The sequence below is a fragment of the Artemia franciscana genome, chromosome 6 (genome assembly GCF_032884065.1).
Source record: "Artemia franciscana chromosome 6, ASM3288406v1, whole genome shotgun sequence".
Classification (NCBI taxonomy): Eukaryota; Metazoa; Arthropoda; class Branchiopoda; order Anostraca; family Artemiidae; genus Artemia; species Artemia franciscana.
This window is the reverse complement of record NC_088868.1, coordinates 11,750,098-11,774,115: the sequence shown is the minus strand read 5'-3', so window position 1 is coordinate 11,774,115 and position 24,018 is coordinate 11,750,098. Positions and strand designations below refer to the sequence as shown.

Sequence of the window (24,018 nt, the reverse complement as noted above, 5' to 3'; positions counted from 1 at the left end):
TAGACTTGAAGCAAAAATTAACAACTAATTAATACCGTTTATCTGTAGGAGTTCTGTCTAAATTTAAGCCTCATTCGGTTTTAATATTAAATTTAAATTAAATATTAAATATTTAAAATTTAATATTAAAATTTTGGTCTTGGTCATATTTGACGACTTCAGAAACTTTTCAGTTGTAAACTTGATTGAATAATGACAGAAACACATAAAACGTTGATGTCAACGTTGACGTCGTTTTCATCAACATGACCAAGCTCAAACTAAACCTAGGCTTAACAATTGCACTAAAGTTAATTTTGTCTAATACAAACGTAAATGGAAGAGACAATCACTTATTCAAATATTAAAAAATATGCGACTAGTAAGACATTAATCAATTTGAAGTTATAGAAAGCAAAGAAACACGAATAGCCAAGGCGAACACTTTAGGAGATCACAAAAAGTAGCCTATACAAATGAGGCAATACTGGCAGTGATTTAGCCTTTTTGGTCCAATATAGGCTATGAAAAACAGTAAGAGTACGTCTGAGCCTTGCCAGGTTTGTATACCAAAAATATTAATAGAAACTCGCTTTTGATGTTTAAGCCTCTGACAAAATACAAAATATTTTCCTCTGTAGGAAGATTTGAAGGAAGCAAGAGGAATCTCTCTTTAGTCTCTCTGTCCTGTGGAGGCGCTGTGGGTTTGACCTTAGCTTGGTAATACGGGACCCAGAGATCGAATCATGCTGCAGTAATGCACTGCAGGGCCGACGCAGGGACCTTAGTAGTCAAGAAGCGTCGTTAATCTGATACAATACTTTAGTCTCTCTGCCCCCCCCCTCCAAATTTAATACCACAGTCTTGCATGTCTTTCAGAATGTCCCTTAAAGTTTTCTCTTAAATGCTACTTTATATAGGTGCAACACTTCGTGGAATTTTTTTATCAAATCACCCAATAATCGATTCGTGTACAGTGGTTCTAAAGAGGAACTAAACTTTGAAATTGGAGAAAATTTCAAAGCCTATATAAAAAACTGAATCCCAAAAATTTTCTTTGTAAGTGATAAAGAGTCCCTAGGAGAAGTTTTTAACAGTATTTTGCTTGGAAAACCCAGTTTTAAGATTTTTAAGGTAAGTTTTATACAAATTCATATAAATTTAGTGTAAATTTTCTTTTTTAAGTTTTTTTTTTTAATCCTATTTGGCGCAATAAAATCTATAGAAACGAAAATACGGTTCAAGATTGCGGTATTTTTTCACAATGAAACAAAAGTTTAGAAAACGCCAAGGGCACCCATAGACCGGGTATGATGAGGAATTTCCTTTCAATCTCTAAAATAAAGATATTTTCTTAAGAATTCAGGAACAGTAAAAAAAAAAGGCAAAACAAAAATAGACAAAACAGTACTAGGGGACAAAAATAAATTGGCATTAATTTAGGTTTTAATTTGTTTAAGTTGAGTTAAAGTTTTGAAATAAGACGGCAGAATTAAGCATCGTAGAGTGGCGCAGCATAGTTAGCGCAGCCAAAGACATGGAGGATTATGCCATCAGAATCCTTAAACTGAAAAACAAATCAATCCCTATCTAAATATTCAGCTTTTCTATGTGAAATGGTATCAAACGCATTATTGAATGAATACAATAATGCGTAGTACATTTTTAGAATTATTATAAGAAACGCAAGTTATGACCGAATATTCACCATTTCCTGCGTTCTTTATTGTGGAGAAACGACACAGGGCTTAATGCGTTTAAAAAAAGCGCCGATTTTCAATTAAATCAAAAACTGGCCCAGATATATTTTGAAAAGAAAACCATCTAATTTGATCCAAATATTCTAGTTTCGAATATTACTTTTTGTGACGAATAAAAAACTGGCCCAGGCATACCCTTTTGTTTTATCCGAAACAAAAGCAAACAAAAACGCATAGCAAAGGTGCAAAAAAGGCGAAGTCTTTAAATCACACACTGAACACTTCGATTCACAAAAACTGTAGAAAAACTAAACTTCAAATGTCTGTCATAGCGTTCTTGTAGATGGCATTGAGAGCACCTTTTTTCATAATTTCAAATAAAAGGCACCAACTTGCTGTAGTTTAATCCAAAAGACCGAAAGTTGCAGGAGAACCTTAAAAAAAAAATTGAATAAAACAATAAACATAGCAATAAATATTAATATGATTTAAAATAAGCACCTCAGATGACAAATCAATTAACTGCGTTTTAGATTCTTTTGAAACTTCATTATCGTATTATTTGATAAACTTATAGGATGCATAGAAACGTAACTAGTTTCTGATTGGCGCACTATTTTTAGCTGACCAATCAGAGTTTTGTACATATTTAAGTTGGCCAATTTATGTTGAGGAATGGCAACGTCGAACCTGTATGAACTTTTTACATTCATAATATAAGTCTCTCATTAAGATCATGAGAAGGAACAAATTGGTCGAGTGGCTAAAATATGAGTAATTTAATTTTTCTGGGTAGGGTGGGGAGGAGAGGGCTTTTTTTGAACGTTGAATTTGATGGTTTGTTATGGTAGAGGTTGGTAGAAAGGTGGGGTGACAGGGAAAAAGGGTGATGGGGTGTCAGAGAGTTTAGGTGGTAGGGATGTGTGTGATATGGAGTTGATACATTTAAAAGAGTCGGGCTTGTTGTTTGCCTGTTTTGTTACTATTTTTATTATTATTTATCGTATTTAAGTCAAAAAATTGACTGATATCCTTTTTATACTGCACGCTAGCAAAAAATACAGTTTTTTTATTGTTTATATATATATATATATATATATATATATATATATATATATATATATATATATATATATATATATATATATATATATATATATATATATATATATATATATATATATATATATATATATATATAAATGCAGGGTTTTTAAATAGTAGAAATTGTTTTTCTACATGTGAATAAAGAAACCTAAGCATAATTAATTTACAAAGATTCAGGGGGGGGGGAATTTTTGAAATATAAGGGAAGCAATTTGTGGGTTTTTTTTCGTTTTTTTTGCACTGAAAATACTATAAAAGGCATTTTTAAAAGAAAATACCTGCCCCTAAAAAAAGAAGATATTTTTAAAATATAGTGAGGGGGATCTAACACCGGCGAAAATACTTTTTTCTTTCAAGGAAGTCTAATCAACATACGGATTTAACAGTAAAAGGGATTAAGTTAAAACTAAATCAAAAATTATTTTCTGCTGAGCTATTTGAAAATTGACTAATATGCAAAAATCAACTAATACAAAAGAATCGACCAGACATCCAGCCAATCCCCCAAGAGAGAAATTCTATGGAAATTTTGCCAGGAGCAAGGGGAAAGGACATGTTTTCCAATCTTTGAAAAATGATGAAAATGAATTAAAACACTTTCGAATATGTTTTTTTTCAATAAATCGAAAATGACTTGTTTTTAAATAGAAGTATTGAAAAAGAGGGCCATTAAATACAGGTCTGGGTCTGAAAATAAAGTTCCGCTGTCTTACCTTTTCCCGGGGATGGAGGTATTTTACCCCAGGTTTAGACCTAATATGCTGAAATTAACACGATGAAAAATATCATTTAACACAATGAGTTATTGAACACATAAGCACATATCTTACCTAAACATAGATGGCTTTACGGTAAAGTAGAGTAACTGGTGGATTGTCACTATTATGACGCTTTAGGTGTAGTGCTAAATGATCCGAACGGCTAAACGTACGTTCACAGTGGACACATTTAAATGGGCGGGCACCAGTATGTTTTCTATAATGACGAGTTAACTCATCCGACCTGGCGAATTGCCAAACACAGCCTTCCCATGAGCATTTATACGGTTTTTCACCTGAAAAGGCAGGACATTAGTTATGATAAGAACAGCCTTCATATAGGATGATCAGAGAGATTTTACTTACCCGACTTTGGCACTAGGAATCCCACCCCCTTCCAATAAAAGAAAATTAAGTTTAAAATTAAAGTTTGGAAGTATTTGATTTGCCATGGAAACTTATGAACCAATAATTTGCCAAGAAGCAAGGATAAACTTTTTTGCGGCATCTGCAAATACCTATCTAAAAGCAAATATAGGCTATCATCTGTATATATATATATATATATATATATATATATATATATATATATATATATATATATATATATATATATATATATATATATATATATATGTATATATATATATATATATATATATATATATATATATATATATATATATATATATATATATATATATATATGTATATATATATATATATATATATATATATATATATATATATATATATATATATATATATATATATATATAAATAAGTTGTATGCATGTTTGTTTTTTTTGTAAGTTTTTTTGTAAAAAGAAGGTTTGCATATGACGTCATTACAAGTATATAAGGCTTTGTATATGACGTCATTATAAGATGACGTTACAGACCGGGACACCGGGACACAAATGACGACCGGGACACTCAAAGAGAAATTAAAGACCGGGACACAAATGAAGACCGGGACACAGGGAATGTAAATGACGACCGGTACAAAGGAATACAACTACAACGGGGACGCCGGGGGGAAAGGGGGATATATAAATGACGACGGGGACACAGGGAATACTCGATTAGAAATCACCATCAACAAAGCTCAAGGGCAGTCATTAGAAAAATACGGTATAGATTTGAATACGGATTGTTTTTCCCATGGACAATTATATGTTGCATGTACAGGAGTCGGTAAACCTGACAATCTATTATACAACTACAATGGCGCGTAACTAATACAGCGCGTAGCGACTTACATGCGCGGGCGGGCTTGGGGGCGCGAAGGGCCCCCACCAACTAGGTGTTGGTTTGGTGCGAAGCGCCTCACCAACAGCTAGTAACTAAATATAACTATGTAACAATTTATATAGCACTTATACAATTTTTCGAAAGTGTCTGGGGGGTGTGTGGGGGAGGGCTTAAACAGGCAGCAAGACAAAAAAAGTGATTGTTTTTTCTAAGCCTTAAGTTATGTTTTTTTGCGCTTCCAACTTTAGCAGTTTGAAAATTAATTCTCGAATTATGTTGATAGAACCTGGCTATGGAAATTGACTTGTCCCATTTATATTAAATAAAACCACCGGATTTTATACCAGACACAGTAAAAGTTTGATAAGCTTAGAAAGGAAGAGCTTCGTCCCCGCTGACCCACTTCTAAATTCTGCAGAGGCTGCAGTAAAAAAAAGAAGAAGAGAGAACCAAAAATTAATCACCAGATTTAAGACAGTAATTTTGACATTTAGGTTTTATTTTTAAACATAAATACAAAATCGGCAACTCAAGCAATATTACTGTATGCATTCAGCATTTTTTTTTTTTTTATTAAAAATTTCCCCAGGCGGCCCCTGACTAAACCTTGGAATAACTGGGTAAAAAAATCCACATTAGGTTCGAAAATAAACATTGTGAAGACTAAATCGCCGAGGCTGGGAGTGAAGATGAAAAGATGAAGCTGGATTACGAAAAGATCGATCAAGTGGTCAGCTTTATTTACCTTGGTTGTACTATTAAAGACGGCGTGTGCCGTGGACATTTTAAAAGTACAATAGAAAAGAGCCCAGGGTGTTTTTTCAGAGTTGAAAAACGTTTGGAAGAATGGGAAGATAAGTCTGCCAACCAAGATTAAAATATTGGAAGCAACAGTAATGATATTGGTCAAATATGGTTCTGAAGCATTTGCGCTCCGAAAAACGGAGGAAGATTTGCTAGATGTTTTCCAGAGAAATTACCTACGGACTGTCTTAGCTAGCCGTCTGACTAACCGTATTCCAAACAGTAAACTGTGCAAAAAATATTGTTCTACTTAGTTTTCTACGAACATAATGAAAAAAAAATTGAGATGACTGGGAATAGTTTTGCGATGATGGATGACAGATCCAGCCAACCGTCTAGGGCTAAACGAAAAGCAGGTCATCCTCGGTTGGGTTGGGGGGGGGGGATGTCGTAAGAAAAGATTTAAGGGAAATGGAAACTTCCAGAGAGGGTATGAAGAGGGTGACTTTGGATAGATTGGGATGGAGGATTAGCATGCGTAGCTGTGTTGACCCAAGGCGGCTTGGTACTGCAGTGAGTTGTTAGTAATAGTAGTTGCAACACCACATAGAGATCGCTATTGGATTACTAGGAAATTTCTGAAAACCCGCGATAGTGTCTTAGTATTTGGGTCAATTTTCACTGGACATATGGACATAAGATTCCTCCCTTCAGGAAATATCCTGGTTGTGTAGTCTTCCCATTTCTACGGTCATGTTTTTATATAAATCCTTGAAAAGAATATATACACTTTTGATAAATTTGCTAATGACGAGTAGAAATAAATTTTTGAAACAAACCATTTTAAATTCCAAAGGAATTCTCAAGGTCGATATAATGCAAAACATGGAGCTTTTAACCAGGCCATGATTCATAATATGATTATGAACATTTGCGAAATCGATGTACCAGCACGCCTGAGAATCAACAAAGGAATCTGCAAACGTTGCCAAATCCCACACAAGAAAAGACTATGTAGCCTTGACGAGATATATTCTTTTCATCTATAGTCGTAAACAGAGATGCATACAGGTCTGATTCAAAAGGTAGGGGTAGGGGGGGGGGATCAGCAGTTCTATGGAATTCTCCTGGGGGTGGCAACATACACAAGATTAAATTTTCATGTCACTTTATTCTACTTCTAGAAGACAATAAATAGTCGTAAATATGTTCTTCTTGTCTTTTTATCAAGTAAGGAGTTCAGAAAATAATAAGAACTTCCCCATTTCGCCTTCTGTTTCAAACTTTTGTGCTCAATACACAGCTAATGACAATAAGATTGTATTATGAAGTATAAATTTACACAGGTCGAGGCTTGGAGGGAAAAAGAGGGGCGCATAAGAGATTTTTTTGCGGGGGGGGGGGGGTGGGTGGTCAACAACAAAAAAGATTAATTAATTTTGGGCCAAATGTTTTACTTAGAAGATGACCACTGGACCAATATAGAGAATTCTCTTGGTATCAAAAAACATTTCAACGTTTCTGTTTAACTCAAATAAAATAAAGTCCGTTGCGCCCCAGAAATGACACCCCAAGGATCACGCATTACCAGATGTAAGTTTACCAAATTCAAGTCTTGAGTTCCCTCCCTCGCCTGCCGTTTTTCCAATATATATGCCTAAAGTCTTGCCTTTGGTTTAGAGTAATTTTAACAATTTTGAAATAGCTTTTCAAGTTAGAATACCTATAAAATACTTTGTCATCGTCAGTTCCATCAAGGTCCTCTTCAATACAACATTAACTGAGTTTGTTCGTGCTCCTCTTCTAGATACCTTGAAGGCTATTAGGCATTGGAAAAAGGGAAAACAATCTGAAAAATATTGAGGGGTGGGGGATGGGGAGTGCCGCAACCCTATAGACAAGTGTGTATTCTCCTGATGATCCCTTGTGTTGGGTAGTTGCCTCTGAATTATTTGTCTTTTTTTTATTGTTTTTAATATTTGGTAAATGACGACTTATACTTACTTACGACATGGCTGCCTGTCCATGGACTATTCTGTCTGGTTGATTGTGTATGGCTATGCTGTTTGACCTATGTAATTGGATGGATGATTAGGGTTAAGGCCTCGTTCACGTACTGATCTATATTAATTACTAAAGTAGGAAAACAGTCTTCCTTTCTCCTTCTGTCTTTCCTTTTTGTTTGTATGTTTTTTTCAGGTGTATGTTTATTTATGTGTTTGTGCTGATCCATTGGGGATTTCTTATATATATATATATATATATATATATATATATATATATATATATATATATATATATATATATATATATATATATATATATATAATATATATATATATATATATATGTATATATATATATATATATATATATATATATATATATATATATATATATATATATATATATATATATATATATATATATGAGTAATGGAATGCTACTGATGACTGTCACTATATATGTGATCGAAATATCTGAACTTTTGAACCTATTTTTTCACTATCTAAATAAATGGTTTTCTCCCCATTTGAAAATTTGAAACGGTCACTACCGTGGTACGCTACCCTACACACCGTACCCTGGTTCAGGCTGGTAAATTTTTTATTAGAACTTTCTTACAAACTTAGTATAAAAGGAAACATGATGTTAATAGAATGACGGAAAGAGTTTTGTTCTACAATATGTGCCAAACTAGAATGCTTAGTGCAACCCTATCACACGCGCACACGTTTTACACCGGCTGTTAAAACAAACAATTGACTTCCTCAGTTCCTCCCAACCGCAGAATTCTTTCGTCAGATGTGTCTGGAAGACATCTGCCTGATAAACGAAAGGAAGGGAAATAGTCTGGATAAATCCCTTTCATGTTCCCAAGTTCGGTCCTACTCTGGCACGAGGGGGCTTAGATGTATCTACAGCTCAGATTAAATCTGACAGAATAAGAGTGATCCCATCTTAGGAAAAATACCAGGGCTTGTGTAACTTGCATAGCTTATCTGCACACGATGGGTTTTAGTGAAGGAGTTTTCATGCCCCATATAAATATTCTTGAATCGCAGAGAAAGTTTTTATAGCTGTCTCTTTTAGCATAAAAAGCCTCAAAATTACGGTTTATATATATTTTTTTTCCCGTCTCGAGATGCACTCAATCCCAAAAACCACGCACATACACAAGAGCTTTTCGGGGTGGGGGGGAGATAGTAAGATACAAGTTTCATTTGCTATTCTAAATAAGAAGAAATTTAGGTTTCGATCTGGGCCTGAACTTCGAGCCCCCCCCCCACATGCATTCCTACCAGAGTCTCTTCGGTATGCCAAATCCTTACAATGCTTTCAATACTCTTCCGAAAATGCTGTTGGAGAATATTAAACTGCACGAAATCGAAAATTTAAGCTGAAAAGCATATATTTAACTTTTTTCAAGTTTTTTTTTTAAATTCAACTCACAAGAAAAATTATCTGATATTTCCAAAAATTTTGGATGTAAGCACAAAGGATTAGTAGCATTAAAGCTAACATATGTGTAATCTCTAAACACATTTTGCACAGCAGAGGAAAAGAGTAATAACAGCCTGTTTCCCTAAAAAGAGGAAGGTTTCCTCTCAAACCACTATCAAGGAACTCCCTGGTCCCTTCTTGTGGGTAAACTAGGATTATTGAATAAAAAAAAAATTATCTTCAGCTATTGGCCCACGCGAGGATGATATTCTAACTCTTTGCGGTATCGGGACGGTGCAAGCCTATGCAGAAGACCACGGTGCCATCAAGACAGTCACGCTTACAGGATTTTATTTCAGGGAGAAAAATCAAGGAGGAGTCAAAATTTATCAAAATAGAAGAAAACGGGCGAAATGCACGAAAATTACATAAAATGAGTAAAATAGGAAAATTATAGGATAGAGTTAAAATTTCAAATAAGTTTGTCAAAACGAAGTCGCACAAAACTGAATAAAACAACACAAAATAAAACGTATATATGTCCATCAGGGAGGGGGGGGTGAATTACGATGGTACCGACCATTATATTAAAAAGGAGCATAAAATAAGGAATCTAATGTCACCACTTTTATTTTATCTTAGTTTTGTATATAGCTAAGGGCCACATATGGGACCATCAAGGGGGGGGGGGAAGATTGTCACGAGCACGAATTCATCCATAAAAAAGAGCGTAAAACTAGCTATATAAAAAATGCCTCTTTTTTGTTCTAGAGTGTCTCCCTCTGGGGAACCAATATTCAGGAACTTGAACATTTTACAGAACCTGAACATTTGCAGGGGCGGTTCTGGCCTCTCTTGCACTCAGGACAAAATCTTGATTAGCGCCCCTCCCAATCATGTCCCCCTAAATTTGTCAGGACAAATCTTAACAAAATGTCTATTTATTAACAAAAATTTTAATTTATTTAAATCTAACTTTTTTATTTATTTCTGACTTTATATGGGAAAACATATAAAAAAAGATGAAAATTTCAGATTCAATTTGATTATGCTTACTACCAACTAGGCCCTCTACTTTATTTTAATAAAAACGAAGTTTCGCCCTCTACTTTACTTTAATAAAACAAAATTTCGCTCTCTACTTTATTTTAATAAAAACAAAATTTCAAAAATTACAAAATGATTATGAATGTTATATTATTTATTTGAAATTTTCCGCACCTAAAATTTCTGCACCCACGGCAAGTGCCTCCTCTGCTCCTCACCAAAAACCACCTCTAAACATTCTCAGAAACATATTATTGCGCATATACATGACCCCCCTCCCTCGCTTGGTTGATGGACGCAATTTTGATGTCTAGTTTAAAAACTGCCTGAAACTCTTCATAGCAGTTGGAGTAGTTTTTTAATCTAAATCCTATTTGGAGAAAGAATGACTTGAACTAGATCCTCAATTACTCAGAACCGTTCCGTAAAGTAAGAGCGGAAAGGCCTCGCTTCAAACAAACTATAGATTTTTCAATTAATGCTCGTCTCAGAGGAAGTTTGATTTAGTCACGGTACATTTATCTGAGTCATTAATTAATCGTGACTGTCATTGTCTTTTAAATACGAATTTATAGGCCTGGTAACAACCGTCAAGAATTTAAAAGATGCAATTTTGCAAAAGGCACACCGGCAAATTTTAAAGAAAATCAATTTAGGTTGGCGCCCTGGGGCGGGGGAATAAAAAAACTTGTAAATTATTGGCAACCTTGGGGGTTCGCCCTGCCTCCAAGACTTCGCTCTAGATCCGCCTTTGTGCTCATAGGGCAAGGTTCATGATCAGGATCGTCAATTCACGAAAATTAGGAGAGGGGTAAAATCTTTTTTACAAATTTAGTGGGGGAACAATTTATTTTTTCTTTTTTAATAAAAATACCTAATTAGGAATTTTTCAATGAAAATACCAAAAATATAATTTTCAAAATCTAAGAAAGGGGAGGAAATAAAGGGGACACATACTCCTCCCAACTGGAGCCACTTTTCAGGACAACACATTCAGGATGCGTACAATAATACCTGAAATCAATTAGTTTTTCTTAGTACAACTATTACGCACTAATCACAGGGTAAAGCTACCTGAGGCTAACTGTGGTTTAACACTAAGCCACAGAGCTTTTCAAACTAGCACAGCTAAAGGCTTTGCCTTACGTATTATAACCATAAGCGGCTTTCACACCACGCATGTAATTTTGTATGCAAAGTGCTTAAGTTACGTTACGTTAAGCGTAAACAATCACACTACAACGAGTTACTTCACACGAGGCTGATGGAAAAAATCCATGAAAGCATTGTAATCATCATTAGATATTGTTAGAAAAGTGTTAAAAAATTAAGAATGTAGAATAGAGATAGAGACCAAATTGATAGAAAGACTTTCTAGGAAAAGTTTATTTTAAAAATGTATTAATAGTTCAAACCAAAGTTTCATTTTAGGTACTTACGTGTTATCCCGACCACACTCAAGAAGTTTGATCTGTTTAACACTGGTTTATCTGTACGCACTCTCAGATAATCAACTTAGCCTGAGTGAGATAAACTACTATGCAGGTGTATTTTAGTTAGATACTAGCTGTTGGGGTGGCGTTTCGCGCCACCCCAAAACCTAGTTGGAGGGGCGCTTCGCGCCCCCCCGCGCGCATAAGTCGTTACGCGCCATATTAGTTACGCGCCATTGTAGTTGTGTCCCTGTGTCCCACCTGTGAATATATATATATATATATATATATATATATATATATATATATATATAAATATATATATATATATATATATATATATATATATATATATATATATATATATATATATATATATATATATATATATATATATGTTTTAACTACGTAAACCATGCGAATATACAACATTCTTCGCTGTCCCATTGTCTGTGCATATAAATAGATTGTCAAGTTTACTGACTCTTGAACATGCAACATATAATTGTCCATGGGAAAAACAATCCGTATTCAGATCTATACCTCATTATTCTAATGATGTGTCCCTGTGTCCCGGTCGTCATTTATATTCCCTGTGTCCCGGTCGTCATTTGTATCCCGGTGTCCCAGTTTGTAATTTCTCTTTGAGTGTCCCGGTGTCCCGGTCGTCATTTGTGTCCCGGTGTCCCGGTCTGTAATTTCTATTTTCTGGGCAGCCTGCTTTCCATAATTCTCTGTTGTGGTTTTCATAATTGTGTAACTAAACTATTATATTTTCATCATATTTTGGTATATTTTATTAGGATTAACCCAACTTCACTTCTTTAGAGTGGTCAGGATAACACGCAAGTAGCTCGTTTTGTAGCTACTATGTTGACTATTCCATAACGTAACATAAGCTTACATAGCGTAAAATTTTATGCAGAACTCAGGTTTGGCCCAGTCCACGTTACTGAGAAAATTTGTTCTGCAAGGTTACATAACTGTAGGCCTAATCTCAAGTTATAGTATCCTGAAAGCTTCGACAACGCAGTGTCAATGAGCCATTATGAACAAATTGTCCATAATGCAGGCAGTGCCAGACCAATTCCAGTTCCAATCTACCCGTTATTCTTGCCATTAGATTAGCCAGAAAGGGCTGTTGGACCTCAACGAAACTTGATGGTTAGCAGGAGCTAACGAAATAGTAATGCCTTTTGCTTATCAGGATATAATGGGATCTTTGTGGAGGAGTTTGGGGTAGGGAAAAGTAAGATTCAGATAATCATCCTAGTGTTGTCTTTCTAGGATCCGTATATAACCCTACCTTTATGGGGGAAGAGGTCTATATCGTTATCATGGTATAGTCAGAAGGTAAACAAAACTTGATGAGAAGGAAGAACTAGTATCCAACTTGTTTATCTTTTTAGGGGGGGGGGGGGCAATTCTAGCAGTATTTTAATTATAATCATTAGGGTATCTACCCAAAGGTGTAGTTGGATCTCTACGAAACTTAGTCGGAAGCAACCGTTTATGTTCTATTTAAGCCTTTTTAGGATTCCAAGAACCATTAAACTTATGAGTCGAAGGGGCTGCTTAATTCTAATCACAAACACAGTTATCAGAAGGGAGCATTAGATTCCAACTAAGGAAGGCGGGAACTAAGAGCTAGGCTGGCTCAAACGCAAATGTTTTTGTGGTCTCCAACTGATCCGACCAGATACGGGGGGGGGGGGGTAAACATTTTTATCAGCCTAATCACTAGACAGGCTGACAGAATTCATCCAGCAATACCTGGTAAACAGCTGTAGTTATGGCATCAGAAGTTTGTAGTGGATAGGGTCACTGAGAGAGGAAGGTTGCAAGTTGTCATCCACATTCAAATGAATAGCGTCTGTCGTCTCAATTGATTCGGAAGGGATTAGCAGCTAGCAATTCTTGTGTACCTTTAGAGTTGAAATCTGAACCGATGGACATTTGCCACTTAAGTTGCTCCCCAAGTGAGGTCCATTAGTCGCAGTTGCTGCAACACTTCGCGGGGCATTGACATCAGAGGTCTAGTTAGGTCTCCAATTCATACAGACAATAGGGTTTCTAGAGAAGTGTAATTTTTTACTGATATTTCTGGGGAATATTCTTGCATTATGGTATTTATTATGGGAAAATAATTCCATTCGATTATTAATAGACGAAATAATGAAAAATATTTACAAGAATATGCCAAAAAGCTATTAATATGAACATAAATACTGAGTAGAATATAAGCAGAGACAAATTAGCACTGCTAAATATAGAGCAGCTCCCTAAGAGCATCAAAGATTGAAATTTATGGTTTATTTACATGTCCCTGAATTAGCCTAGAACATCGGTGAAAGATACAGAAAAGTTAATCCAAACGTTGGCAAAGCATTGAAAAAAAAAACTAAATAACAGCGATACGAGGTTACTGTTAATTTACGGCTCTGGCTCACACGCACTTCAATTAGAAAGCCTATTTCAACTTTGACACCGTAATAGCACATCACTATATTAATACCCACAGCTTTCAAAATCACAGATGGAGGGGGAGCAGGGCATTTAAGGAGCCATAGCTAAAAAAATTAAATTTAGTCACATTACCATTTTGACTTATAACAATTCCCCCGATTTTAAAGGGCTGCCTCGACCCTGTCGGGGTTCCCGCAGGACCAAGAACCTTACGGCCTACTCTATTATCACTTGGGGAGTGGCACCCCTCAAGGAAACTATAGCCTAGTAAACAACACAACATTCACAGCGGATTCTAATTAAGGGGACGGTGGAGGAGCGTACGTAGCTGTGTTGGCCTTAGGCGGCTTGGTGCTGTGATGAGTTGCCAATAGTGGTAGTAGTCTAAGCAAAAGCAAAACGAGAAAATACATTTTAAGAGTAAAAGTGTTCAAAAAAGAAGATTAAGCGGGGAACGATGTATCCATCTAACAAAAGCAGAATAAAAGCGAGAAAATCAAGTACGACCTAGCAAGTACTTTTTCAAATTCATCTTAACAAGTATAAAACCGCATATTGACTTTGAGTAATTCAGTGGCAGTTTTAATAAGCAAAGATCAAGTGGTGAAATGCAGGCTACGTTCCTTTTTTCGATACAGCAAAATGCCGACAGCCACACTACTTGGGTATCATACTATTCTTCAACAGAGGAGTGAGGGGAGGGGGAGTAGCTGCAGTATCTAAATTTTTTGCGGCTTTTTTGGATTAGCATTCAGGGAATTCCCCCAATACTTGTCGCATAAATGTATAATTAATAGCACATAGGCCATAATTATTAATTAACTTTGCATGGGAAACTCGTGTTAATTCAGCTACCTACATCATACATGAATTTTTATAAACAGCCTTTACAGTTGTATCATATAAGAAAAACAGCTTCTTAGAAAAACAAGCTGAGCGCCGAAATTCGATCCATATATGGAAATGTCTGTCGGTGATTAAAATGAAAAAATTGATCTACACATGTGTGTGAATCATACAAATGCACCACTACATTTTTGGCAAGTTTCACAAATAACATTAAAATAAACCGGTTCCTATAAAGAGTTATGTGCTCCCTAAATTGGTAATAAAGGATGAAATCCTTTTCAGTGCAATTATTGCATGACTTTTATGGGAACAATGCAAATCCGATAGTACAGTGAAGAATGACATAACTTGAATGGTGAAAATTATATATGGTTGAATTCAGGCATGTAACCAGCAACAGAAGGGAGGGGTTTGAACCCCTACACTAACGCCCCCTTTAAATGCCAAGATTTTTGCAATTTGTGACATAAATTATTACATATTCCAAGTATTTGCTTATTTTTGGTACTTTTTTAGGGATAACGACAATATTTCTTCGTTAGGCATAGTGTCTTCAAATAAATTTCTTCGTGCGTGGCTTATTATATTCTGAACTAAATACAAAATCTTTCATGAAGCCAATTTCACCGAAGTGAGTAAATATACAGGTCGTTGTAGCAGCTCTAGCTATTGGGAGGGCGCAACTTCCTGCAGTTGCATTTTTGGGTTGTAACCCACACTGCAACGTAAATTCCCTTTAACACTACACAATTTTCAATGAAACACTTCCCTCAAAAAGACACCCTTTGATATACAATTTTATATTCAGCAAAAATGAATTCTCAAAATTTCTAAAATACCAAATGACTCGATTAGGACTGAAAAAAAAATAGTTAACCTTACAGCATACACTCCCACAATGAAAAGTAAAATAAGAAATCAAAGTTCAAACTCTGTTCCTCCTCCAACTCGGAATACCTCCCCCCGCTACCCGAAGACCCTACACGTGCTAGGGGGGGTTCAGATAAATCGCATCTTTTTTAGACCCGTTTGATATTTCCATGCAGACTATCTAATTCGCCTGTTTTTTTTTTTTTTCTTTCTTTTTTTTTTTGTTTTTTTTTGTTTTTTTTGCAACTTTACCAAATTCCACTCTTCTCGGTTAAGTTTTTGAACTCGATCTCTTGGTGCCCATGCGGGGAGAAGGGGTCTGATTATATTTCATTTGTCCAGAAACAGACCAATTCATTAGCAAATACAGGAAACTAGACGAAAATTTGTAAAAAAAAAAAAAGGAAGAAATTACCGGGTTCTAGGCCACAAGGCCGTATCAGCATTAGCGCTAATGGATGCTAAAATTAAACTGCTTTCAAATTTGGTATTTTTCTTTGGGTGGTTTTAGAGGCAAGTGCCATCCTCAGAAGGTCAAAAGCAGCACCAACAATAGAGTCGGAATGGGTGAAAAATACCAATGAGTGAGTCAAAATTTTCATCGGTTCCCCCTTAGACATTTATACTGTATCTGACCCTGCAAGTAAGGAATAAAAATAGCTGTATATGTGGTTTGAAGTACAGAAGAAAATCCATACGGAAAATATTTAGTATACCTTCATACATAAACAGAACAGGAAAAATTACCCAAAAATTAAAAACACAAACTTGATACTTGCGACTGGAAATGCTTTTTTTTTTAAGAGTCACCTGCGTTATTTTACTAATTAGAAAAAAAAAATTAGATTTCGACAACAGACCACCTGCGCAAACTCATAAGGCATCATGTTTAAGAAACTTTAATTTTACAGAAAATGAAAATGTATTCTCTGCGTTTGAAAAAGAAAATCATAAAAAAAAATGATGCATTTGAAAAAAAAAACGGGTAACTACCTTTTCTTCAGGGGGTGGGCAAATGCCTTTTTCTGTCATTTCTATTTAAAAATTGAATCAGCAAAACAAAAATTCCCCCTCCTACAAGTAAGAAATACCTCTTTTTGTATCTTTACAAAAAAAAACTTGTTGCCCTTGGATTTTCGTGAATTGGCACACACCAGCCTTTTCCCTTGAGAAACAAATAAGATACCGCAAAAGTATTTGACCACCGAGAATATTTCTTCTGTTTAATGGAGTAGATTAGAAAAATCAATTTGATGGTCACATAAACCAAGCCCATATTCAGAGAAAAGAATCCCCACCCCAAATTTTTTTTCCGATTCGTAAAAATGTAATAAAAATGCATAAAACACATTTTAATGCGTTTTTTAGTTTTTTTCTTCCCCTCCCCCCGAAAAAACGAACAAAATCCTAGATTTGACCCTGCATAACATTATCCTCTAAAATAGATATTCCACGGAGAAGCAGAGAGTTTGCTTGTAAAATAATATGCTGTGACTAAAAAAATTTTCATTCTTTATGCGGGTTAAGTAGCTTTAAAAAGGAACCAATCAGGTGTTGGGAGGTGTTACTTGTCGTTTGAGAAAAAACACTTTTTTCTCTCTCAACATTTGTCACTCAGTCCTAGTTGAAACGCAGCATTAGTAGACCTAGTCTTACATAAGCGGAACTATTTTAACTCCAAAAAATTTTTTATTTTTTTATATATTTTTATTTTTTTATTTTTATAACATTTATATTTTTATTTTATATTATTTTATTTTATATTATAAATTTTCAGGGGATTTTTTTTTTTTAACATAATGCAAATTCTTGAATCATTCACATTAATACGAAAAAGTAAATTTTGCATTCCTTTTCTTTATATTTTCAAGTCACAATCTAAAATATACTACTAGAAAACTACAGTTTATTCAAACTTGTTTTAGTATAACAGATATCTAATTGGCAGCAACAAATGTTTAATCGATTAAAAAAGAAAAGAAGTATTTTCAGGTTCTCAGCAAAAATATGTTATTTTCAGCGGAAGAAACCAGAAACCTCTTAACCTTAAAAGGGGGGGGGGCTTATGGTGCCGACCAAGGGCAAGTTCTCAGTAATTTGTTGAGGGATTGGGAATGATAAAAATTAAATTTTATTGGATGATTCGAATAAGAAAAATTTGCTTTGGTTATTTAAGAATAAAAAAAATGGTTATTTTATTAATTCTCAATAATTTTCTCTTTTCCACGGCTACCATTTTAAAACAAAATTGCTCAGGTTGGTTACCTAATAAATATTTCTTTCAACTCTATTAATTGCTTGAGAAAACATCTAAAATTACCAAAGTTGGCATCTAAATTACCTTGATAAGCAAATATTACTCTTGTATGAACCTAAAGTTTGATGGGAAATTCAAATTTCAGCAAAGTTAAACTTGATCCTAATGTGTTGAGATGTTCCATTCTACCAATGAACATAAACAATTTTCACAGGAAACCCATACACACATTAATATGTAACTACAACCAGCATGTGTTTTCGCAAACTCCTTGCACTATTTTTAAAAGCCGCTAGCAACGGGTTCCTACGATATTTGAAAGTAAATAAAACAGGAGAGACCCAGTTTTCTATGAGGTGGGGGAGGGGGGAATTGCTCCCCTCAGACCCCAGTTTGCAAACACACCAAACCCCAGTTTACCCCCAAGCTGAAATTTGGTTTCTTCAAAAAATCTGGTCAAAACTAAGATAAGCCTGCCTAATTCAAACATCCACAGAAATGGGTTGGTTTTCTTTAGCATATTTTTGCCTTTATGGTACACATGGCTCATTCTTTACTTTTCAGTGTCATTTTCACTTGATTTGAAAAAATTGGATACAACTTTGCTTCCCCCCTCCAGGATTTTAAAAAATTACGTCACTGCAAAACAGGTTATCTAGGCCTACTTCCCCATTACTATTGATTGAAACTATTCTTGCAAGCAGTTTATCTGCCCGCGCATTTCAACATTTTTTGCTAATTATCTGATATCTATTCAGGTAATAAATTTATGAGCAAATTCAAGCAGTTACTGGCTAAATCTATATATATAAAAATAAGTTGTCTGTGTGTGGATCTGTGGATGGATCAGGTGACGTCATGTTTGTTCGCATATGACGTCTGAATTATTTCACACTAATACAAAAGAAGAAAAAAACTAAAAAAGGTAAAAACTACAAAAAAAACTAAAAAGAAAAAAAAACTAAAAAAGCTAAAAAACTAAAAAAAACTAAAAAAAAGGTAAAAATCTAATAACTAAAAAAAAACTGAAAAAAATAAAAAAAGGCAAAAACTACAAAAAAAATAAAAACTAATAAAAAAAACTAAAAAAGCTAAAAAACTAAAAAAACTAAAAAAAACTAAAAAAAGGTAAAAAACTAAAAAAACTAAAAACTAAAAAAGAAAAAAACTAAAAAAAAAGGAAAAAACTGAAAAATAAAAGAGAAAAAGAAAACTAAAAAAATATGAATAAATATATATAAAAATAAGTTGTTTGTGGGTTATGTCTGTCTGTCTGTCTGTCGAGTGACGTCGTGTTTGTCCGCATATGACGTCTGAATTATTTCACACTAATACAAAAGAAGAAAAAAAACTAAAAAAGGTAAAACTACAAAAAAAACTAAAAAGAAAAAAAACTAAAAAAGCTAAAAAACTAAAAAAAGGTAAAAAACTAAAAACTAAAAAAAACTGAAAAAACTAAAAAAAGGCAAAAACTAAAAAAAAACTAAAAACTAATAAAAAAACTAAAAAAGCTAAAAAACTAAAAAAACTAAAAAAACTAAAAAAAGGTAAAAAACAAAAAAAAACTAAAAACTAAAAAAGAAAAAACTAAAAAAAAGGAAAAAACTGAAAAATAAGAGAAAAAGAAAACTAAAAAAATATTAATAAATATAAAAAATATAAATATAAATATAATGACGACCAGGACACAAGTAAAAAAAAAAAAACTAAAAAAACTAAAAAAATGGTAAAAACTACAAAAAAACTAAAAACTAATAAAAAAACTAAAAAATCTAAAAATCTAAATAAACTAAAAAAGAAAAAAAAGAAAAAAGGAAAAAAATAAAGGAGAAAAACAAAACTAAAAAACGAATGTATATACAGACCGGGACACCGGGATACAAATGACGACCGGGACACAGGGAATATAAATGACGACCGGGACACAGGGACACAACTACAATGGGGACGCCGGGGGGCACAGGGGGATATAAATGACGACCGGGACACCGGGACACAAGGAATATAAATTACGCCCGGGACACTCAAAGAGAAATCACAGACTGGAACACCGGGACACAAATGACGACCGGGACACAGGGAATATAAATGACGACCGGGACACAGGGACATAGCTACAAAGGGGACGCCGGGGTGCACAGGGGGATATATAAATGACGATGGCGACTCAGGGAATGGTCGATTAGCAATCACCATCAACAAAGCTCAAGGGCAATCATTAGAATCATGAGGTATAGATCTGAATACGGATTGTTTTCCCATGGACCATTATATGTTGCATGTTCAAGAGTCGGTAAACCTGACAATCTATTTATATGCACAGACAATGGGACAGCAAAGAATGTTGTATATTCGCAAGTTTTACGTAGTTAAAAACATATATATATATATATATATATATATATATATATATATATATATATATATATATATATATATATATATATATATATATATATATATATATATATATATATATATATATATATATATATATATATATATATATATATATATATATACTAGCTGTTGGGGTGGCGCTTCGCGCCACCCCAACACCTAGTTGGTGGGGGCGCTTCGCGCCCCCCCCAAGCCCCCCCGCGCGCGTAAGTCGTTACGCGCCATAATAGTTACGCGCCATTGTAGTTGTGTCCCTATGTCCCACCTGTGAATATAGATAGATATATATATATGGTTTTAACTACGTAAAACTTGCGAATATACAACATTCTTTGCTGTCCCATTGTCTTTGCATATAAATAGATTGTCAGGTTTACCGACTCTTGAACATGCAACATATAATGGTCCATGGGAAAACAATCTGTATTCAGATCTATACCTCATGATTCTAATGATTGCCCTTGAGCTTTGTTGATGGTGATTGCTAATCGACCATTCCCTGTCCCGGTGTCCCGGTCGTCATTTACATCCCCCTGTTTCCCCCGGTGTCCCCGTTGTAGTTGTGTCCCTGTGTCCCGGTCGTCATTTATATTCCCTGTGTCCCGGGTCCCGGTCGTCATTTGTATCCCGGTGTCCCGGTCTGTATATACATTCGTTTTTTAGTTTTGTTTTTCTCCTTTATTTTTTTCCTTTTTTTTTCTTTTTTAGCTTATTTAGATTTTTAGATTTTTTAGTTTTTTTATTAGTTTTTAGTTTTTTTTTTCTTTTTAGTTTTTTTGTCCCGGTCGTCATTTATATCCCCCTGTTTCCCCCGGTGTCCCCGTTGTAGTTGTGTCCCTGTGTCCCGGTCGTCATTTATATTCCCTGTGTCCCGGTCGTCATTTGTATCCCGGTGTACCGGAGTTGTGTCCCTGTGTCCCGGTCGTCATTTATATTCCCTGTGTCCCGGGTCCCGGTCGTCATTTGTATCCCGGTGTCCCGGTCTGTATATACATTCGTTTTTTAGTTTTGTTTTTCTCCTTTATTTTTTTCCTTTTTTTTTCTTTTTTAGCTTATTTAGATTTTTAGATTTTTTAGTTTTTTTATTAGTTTTTAGTTTTTTTTTCTTTTTAGTTTTTTTGTCCCGGTCGTCATTTATATCCCCCTGTTTCCCCCGGGTCGTCATTTATACTCCCTGTGTCCCGGTGCTTTGTTGATTGCTAATCGAACATTCCTTTTGTCCTGGTCGCTTTCTCTTTGAGTGTCGTCATTTATTTTTTTCTTTTTTAGTTCTTTTAGTTTTTACCTTTTTTAGTTTTTTTTAGTTTTTAGTTTTTTTAGTTTTTTACCTTTTTTTAGTTTTTTTAGTTTTTTTTAGTTTTTTAGCTTTTTTATTTTTTTTATTAGTTTTTAGTTTTTTTGTAGTTTTTGCCTTTTTTTTAGTTTTTTTAGTTTTTTAGCTTTTTTATTAGTTTTTAGTTTTTTTTGTAGTTTTTGCCTTTTTTTAGTTTTTTTAGTTTTTTAGCTTTTTTATTTTTTTTATTAGTTTTTAGTTTTTTTTGTAGTTTTTGCCTTTTTTTTCTCTTTGAGTGTCGTCATTTATTAGTTTTTTCCTCTTTTTTTTTAGTTTTTTATTGGTTTTCACCTTTATTTTAGCTTATTTTTCAGTTTTTTCCTTTTTTTTAGTTTTTTTTATTTTTTATTTTTTTTAGTTTTTTACCTTTTTTTAGTTTTTTTAGTTTTTTAGCTTTTTTACTTTTTTTATTAGTTTTTAGTTTTTTTTGTAGTTTTTGCCTTTTTTTAGTTTTTTCAGTTTTTTTTTTAGTTTTTTATTGGTTTTTACCTTTATAGTTTTTTTAGTTTTTTAGCTTTTTTATTTTTTTTATTAGTTTTTAGTTTTTTTTTGTAGTTTTTGCCTTTTTTTAGTTTTTTCAGTTTTGACGTCACCTGATCCAGTTTTTTCAGGTGACGTCACCTGACACATCCATCCATCCATCCATCCACAGACAACTTATTTTTATATATATAGAAGATATATATATATATATATATCTATCTATATTCACAGGTGGGACATAGGGACACAACTACAATGGCGCGTAACTAATATGGCACGTAACGACTTACGCGCGCGGGGGGGCTTGGGGGGGGGGCGATCTATATTCACAGGTGGGACATAGGGACACAACTACAATGGCGCGTAACTAATATGGCGCGTAACGACTTACGCGCGCGGGGGGGCTTGGGGGGGGCGCGAAGCGCCCCCACCAACTAGGTGTTGGGGTGGCGCGAAGCGCCACCCCAACAGCTAGTAATAAATATAACCGTATTCCCTTCAAAATAGGCGTAACAGGAGGGATTGATCCTGCGGAGACAATATCTCATCGTGACAATCTTAAATGACGCTCCTAGTCAAAACATTACCATTCTTTGAATTCCAAGAAATATTTCTCATAATTAATTTGGTTGGGAAGTGTTAATAGTTTTCTCAAAGTTTCATTCGTCATCAAAATGCTTCAGAAATGTGTAACTTCATATATCTTTGGGGAAAAGGAATTGCTCAAGTATTCTCAACTTAAAAGCACATGAGTAACTGCATTTCCATGTCGAAAAGGGTTTAACTTCGGTCGGGAGTGGTTACACTAAAGGGATGAAGAGATGGGAGGGAGGGAGATCATCTGCCCATGGAAGAACAAATTACAAAACAGCAGAGTTTGGCGAGACTAGGAAAGAATATCATACTTTTTTTATAAGACACTTCCCCCCCCCCTCCTTCGAGAAAAAATTATCCAAGCTCGATGAAAAAAGGAACAATAACGGGGACAATTTTTAGTCACTGATGAATGTCATGTTAGCCTGTCATGTCTTTGAATTTTGTTGTGAATGTAGGTGTCTCACAAGTCATCTTCTAAGAGGAAATATTTGCATAATTTGAGAGAGAAACGCGAATTCTCAATATTTCGAAGAATCTTTGCCGGAGAACTACGTCTCAGAGGGATACAAGAGATCATACTTTGGGTGACGCTGGTTGTTTCAACTGTTTTGTTCCAACCCTTTTATTTAATTCAGTTAAAACTACAATAAAACATTGACCTCCAACGGGGAGCAGAGCTCACCAAGAGCTCGAATACTTGAATGTGTGCTTTTTATATATTATCAAAGATAGTGGAAGGATTCGAAATTTCTTATTTCGTAATGCTAAAGAAAAATTGCAGATTTGAGTGCATCTTACAGTAACTGCGATACAAACATGGAAAAAGAAAAGTGCCACACATGCTGTCATCTATATTTTGGAAACTATCACATGTTAAAGACTCATTGTACCGTAAAAGCTTAATATTAACAATTTAATGAGTTGACTTAATATAATAACCTAAAATTGAGATCTAAATTACCTATTCGACACTAGATGGCCGTAGATTTTCTAAGAATAGAATTCCACGTAATTTTTTCTTCAACAAATAATATTTTTTCCCCGATTCATAAATGAAAAAGGATAAAGCCTTAAAGTGGTTGATGTTTTAAAATAGTTAAAAAAAGAAGAATAGAAGAAGAAAAAGAAGAAGAAGAAGAAGAAGGAGAAAAAGAAGAAGAAAAGAAGAAAGATAAAGAATACGGAATAGAATAGCGGTAGTCACTTCTCTCAGTTTTTACCTAACAAGCTTGTATATGCTTTATCGCAAGACATCCATTTAGGGAGACAAGAGGTTGATCACCGTCCCCTGATTTTC

General features: G+C 34.4%; 1 protein-coding gene across 2 annotated transcripts in view; it reads right to left on the bottom strand.

Moving 5' to 3' along the window:
* Positions 1–814: 814 nt before the first annotated feature.
* Positions 815–24,018, bottom strand: part of LOC136028050 (Krueppel-like factor 6) — a 95,446-nt gene continuing 72,242 nt past the window's right edge. The window contains exons 6-7 of one of the 2 annotated variants that reach the window (XM_065705643.1): positions 3,617–3,840; positions 815–2,113 (exon numbers count right to left, since the gene is read on the bottom strand). In XM_065705643.1, the coding sequence (XP_065561715.1) occupies positions 3,617–3,840 (224 nt within the window). In that variant the 3' untranslated portion in view covers positions 815–2,113. The remainder of the gene's footprint in view (positions 2,114–3,616; positions 3,841–24,018) is intronic. The other variant, XM_065705645.1, reaches the window with a different exon arrangement.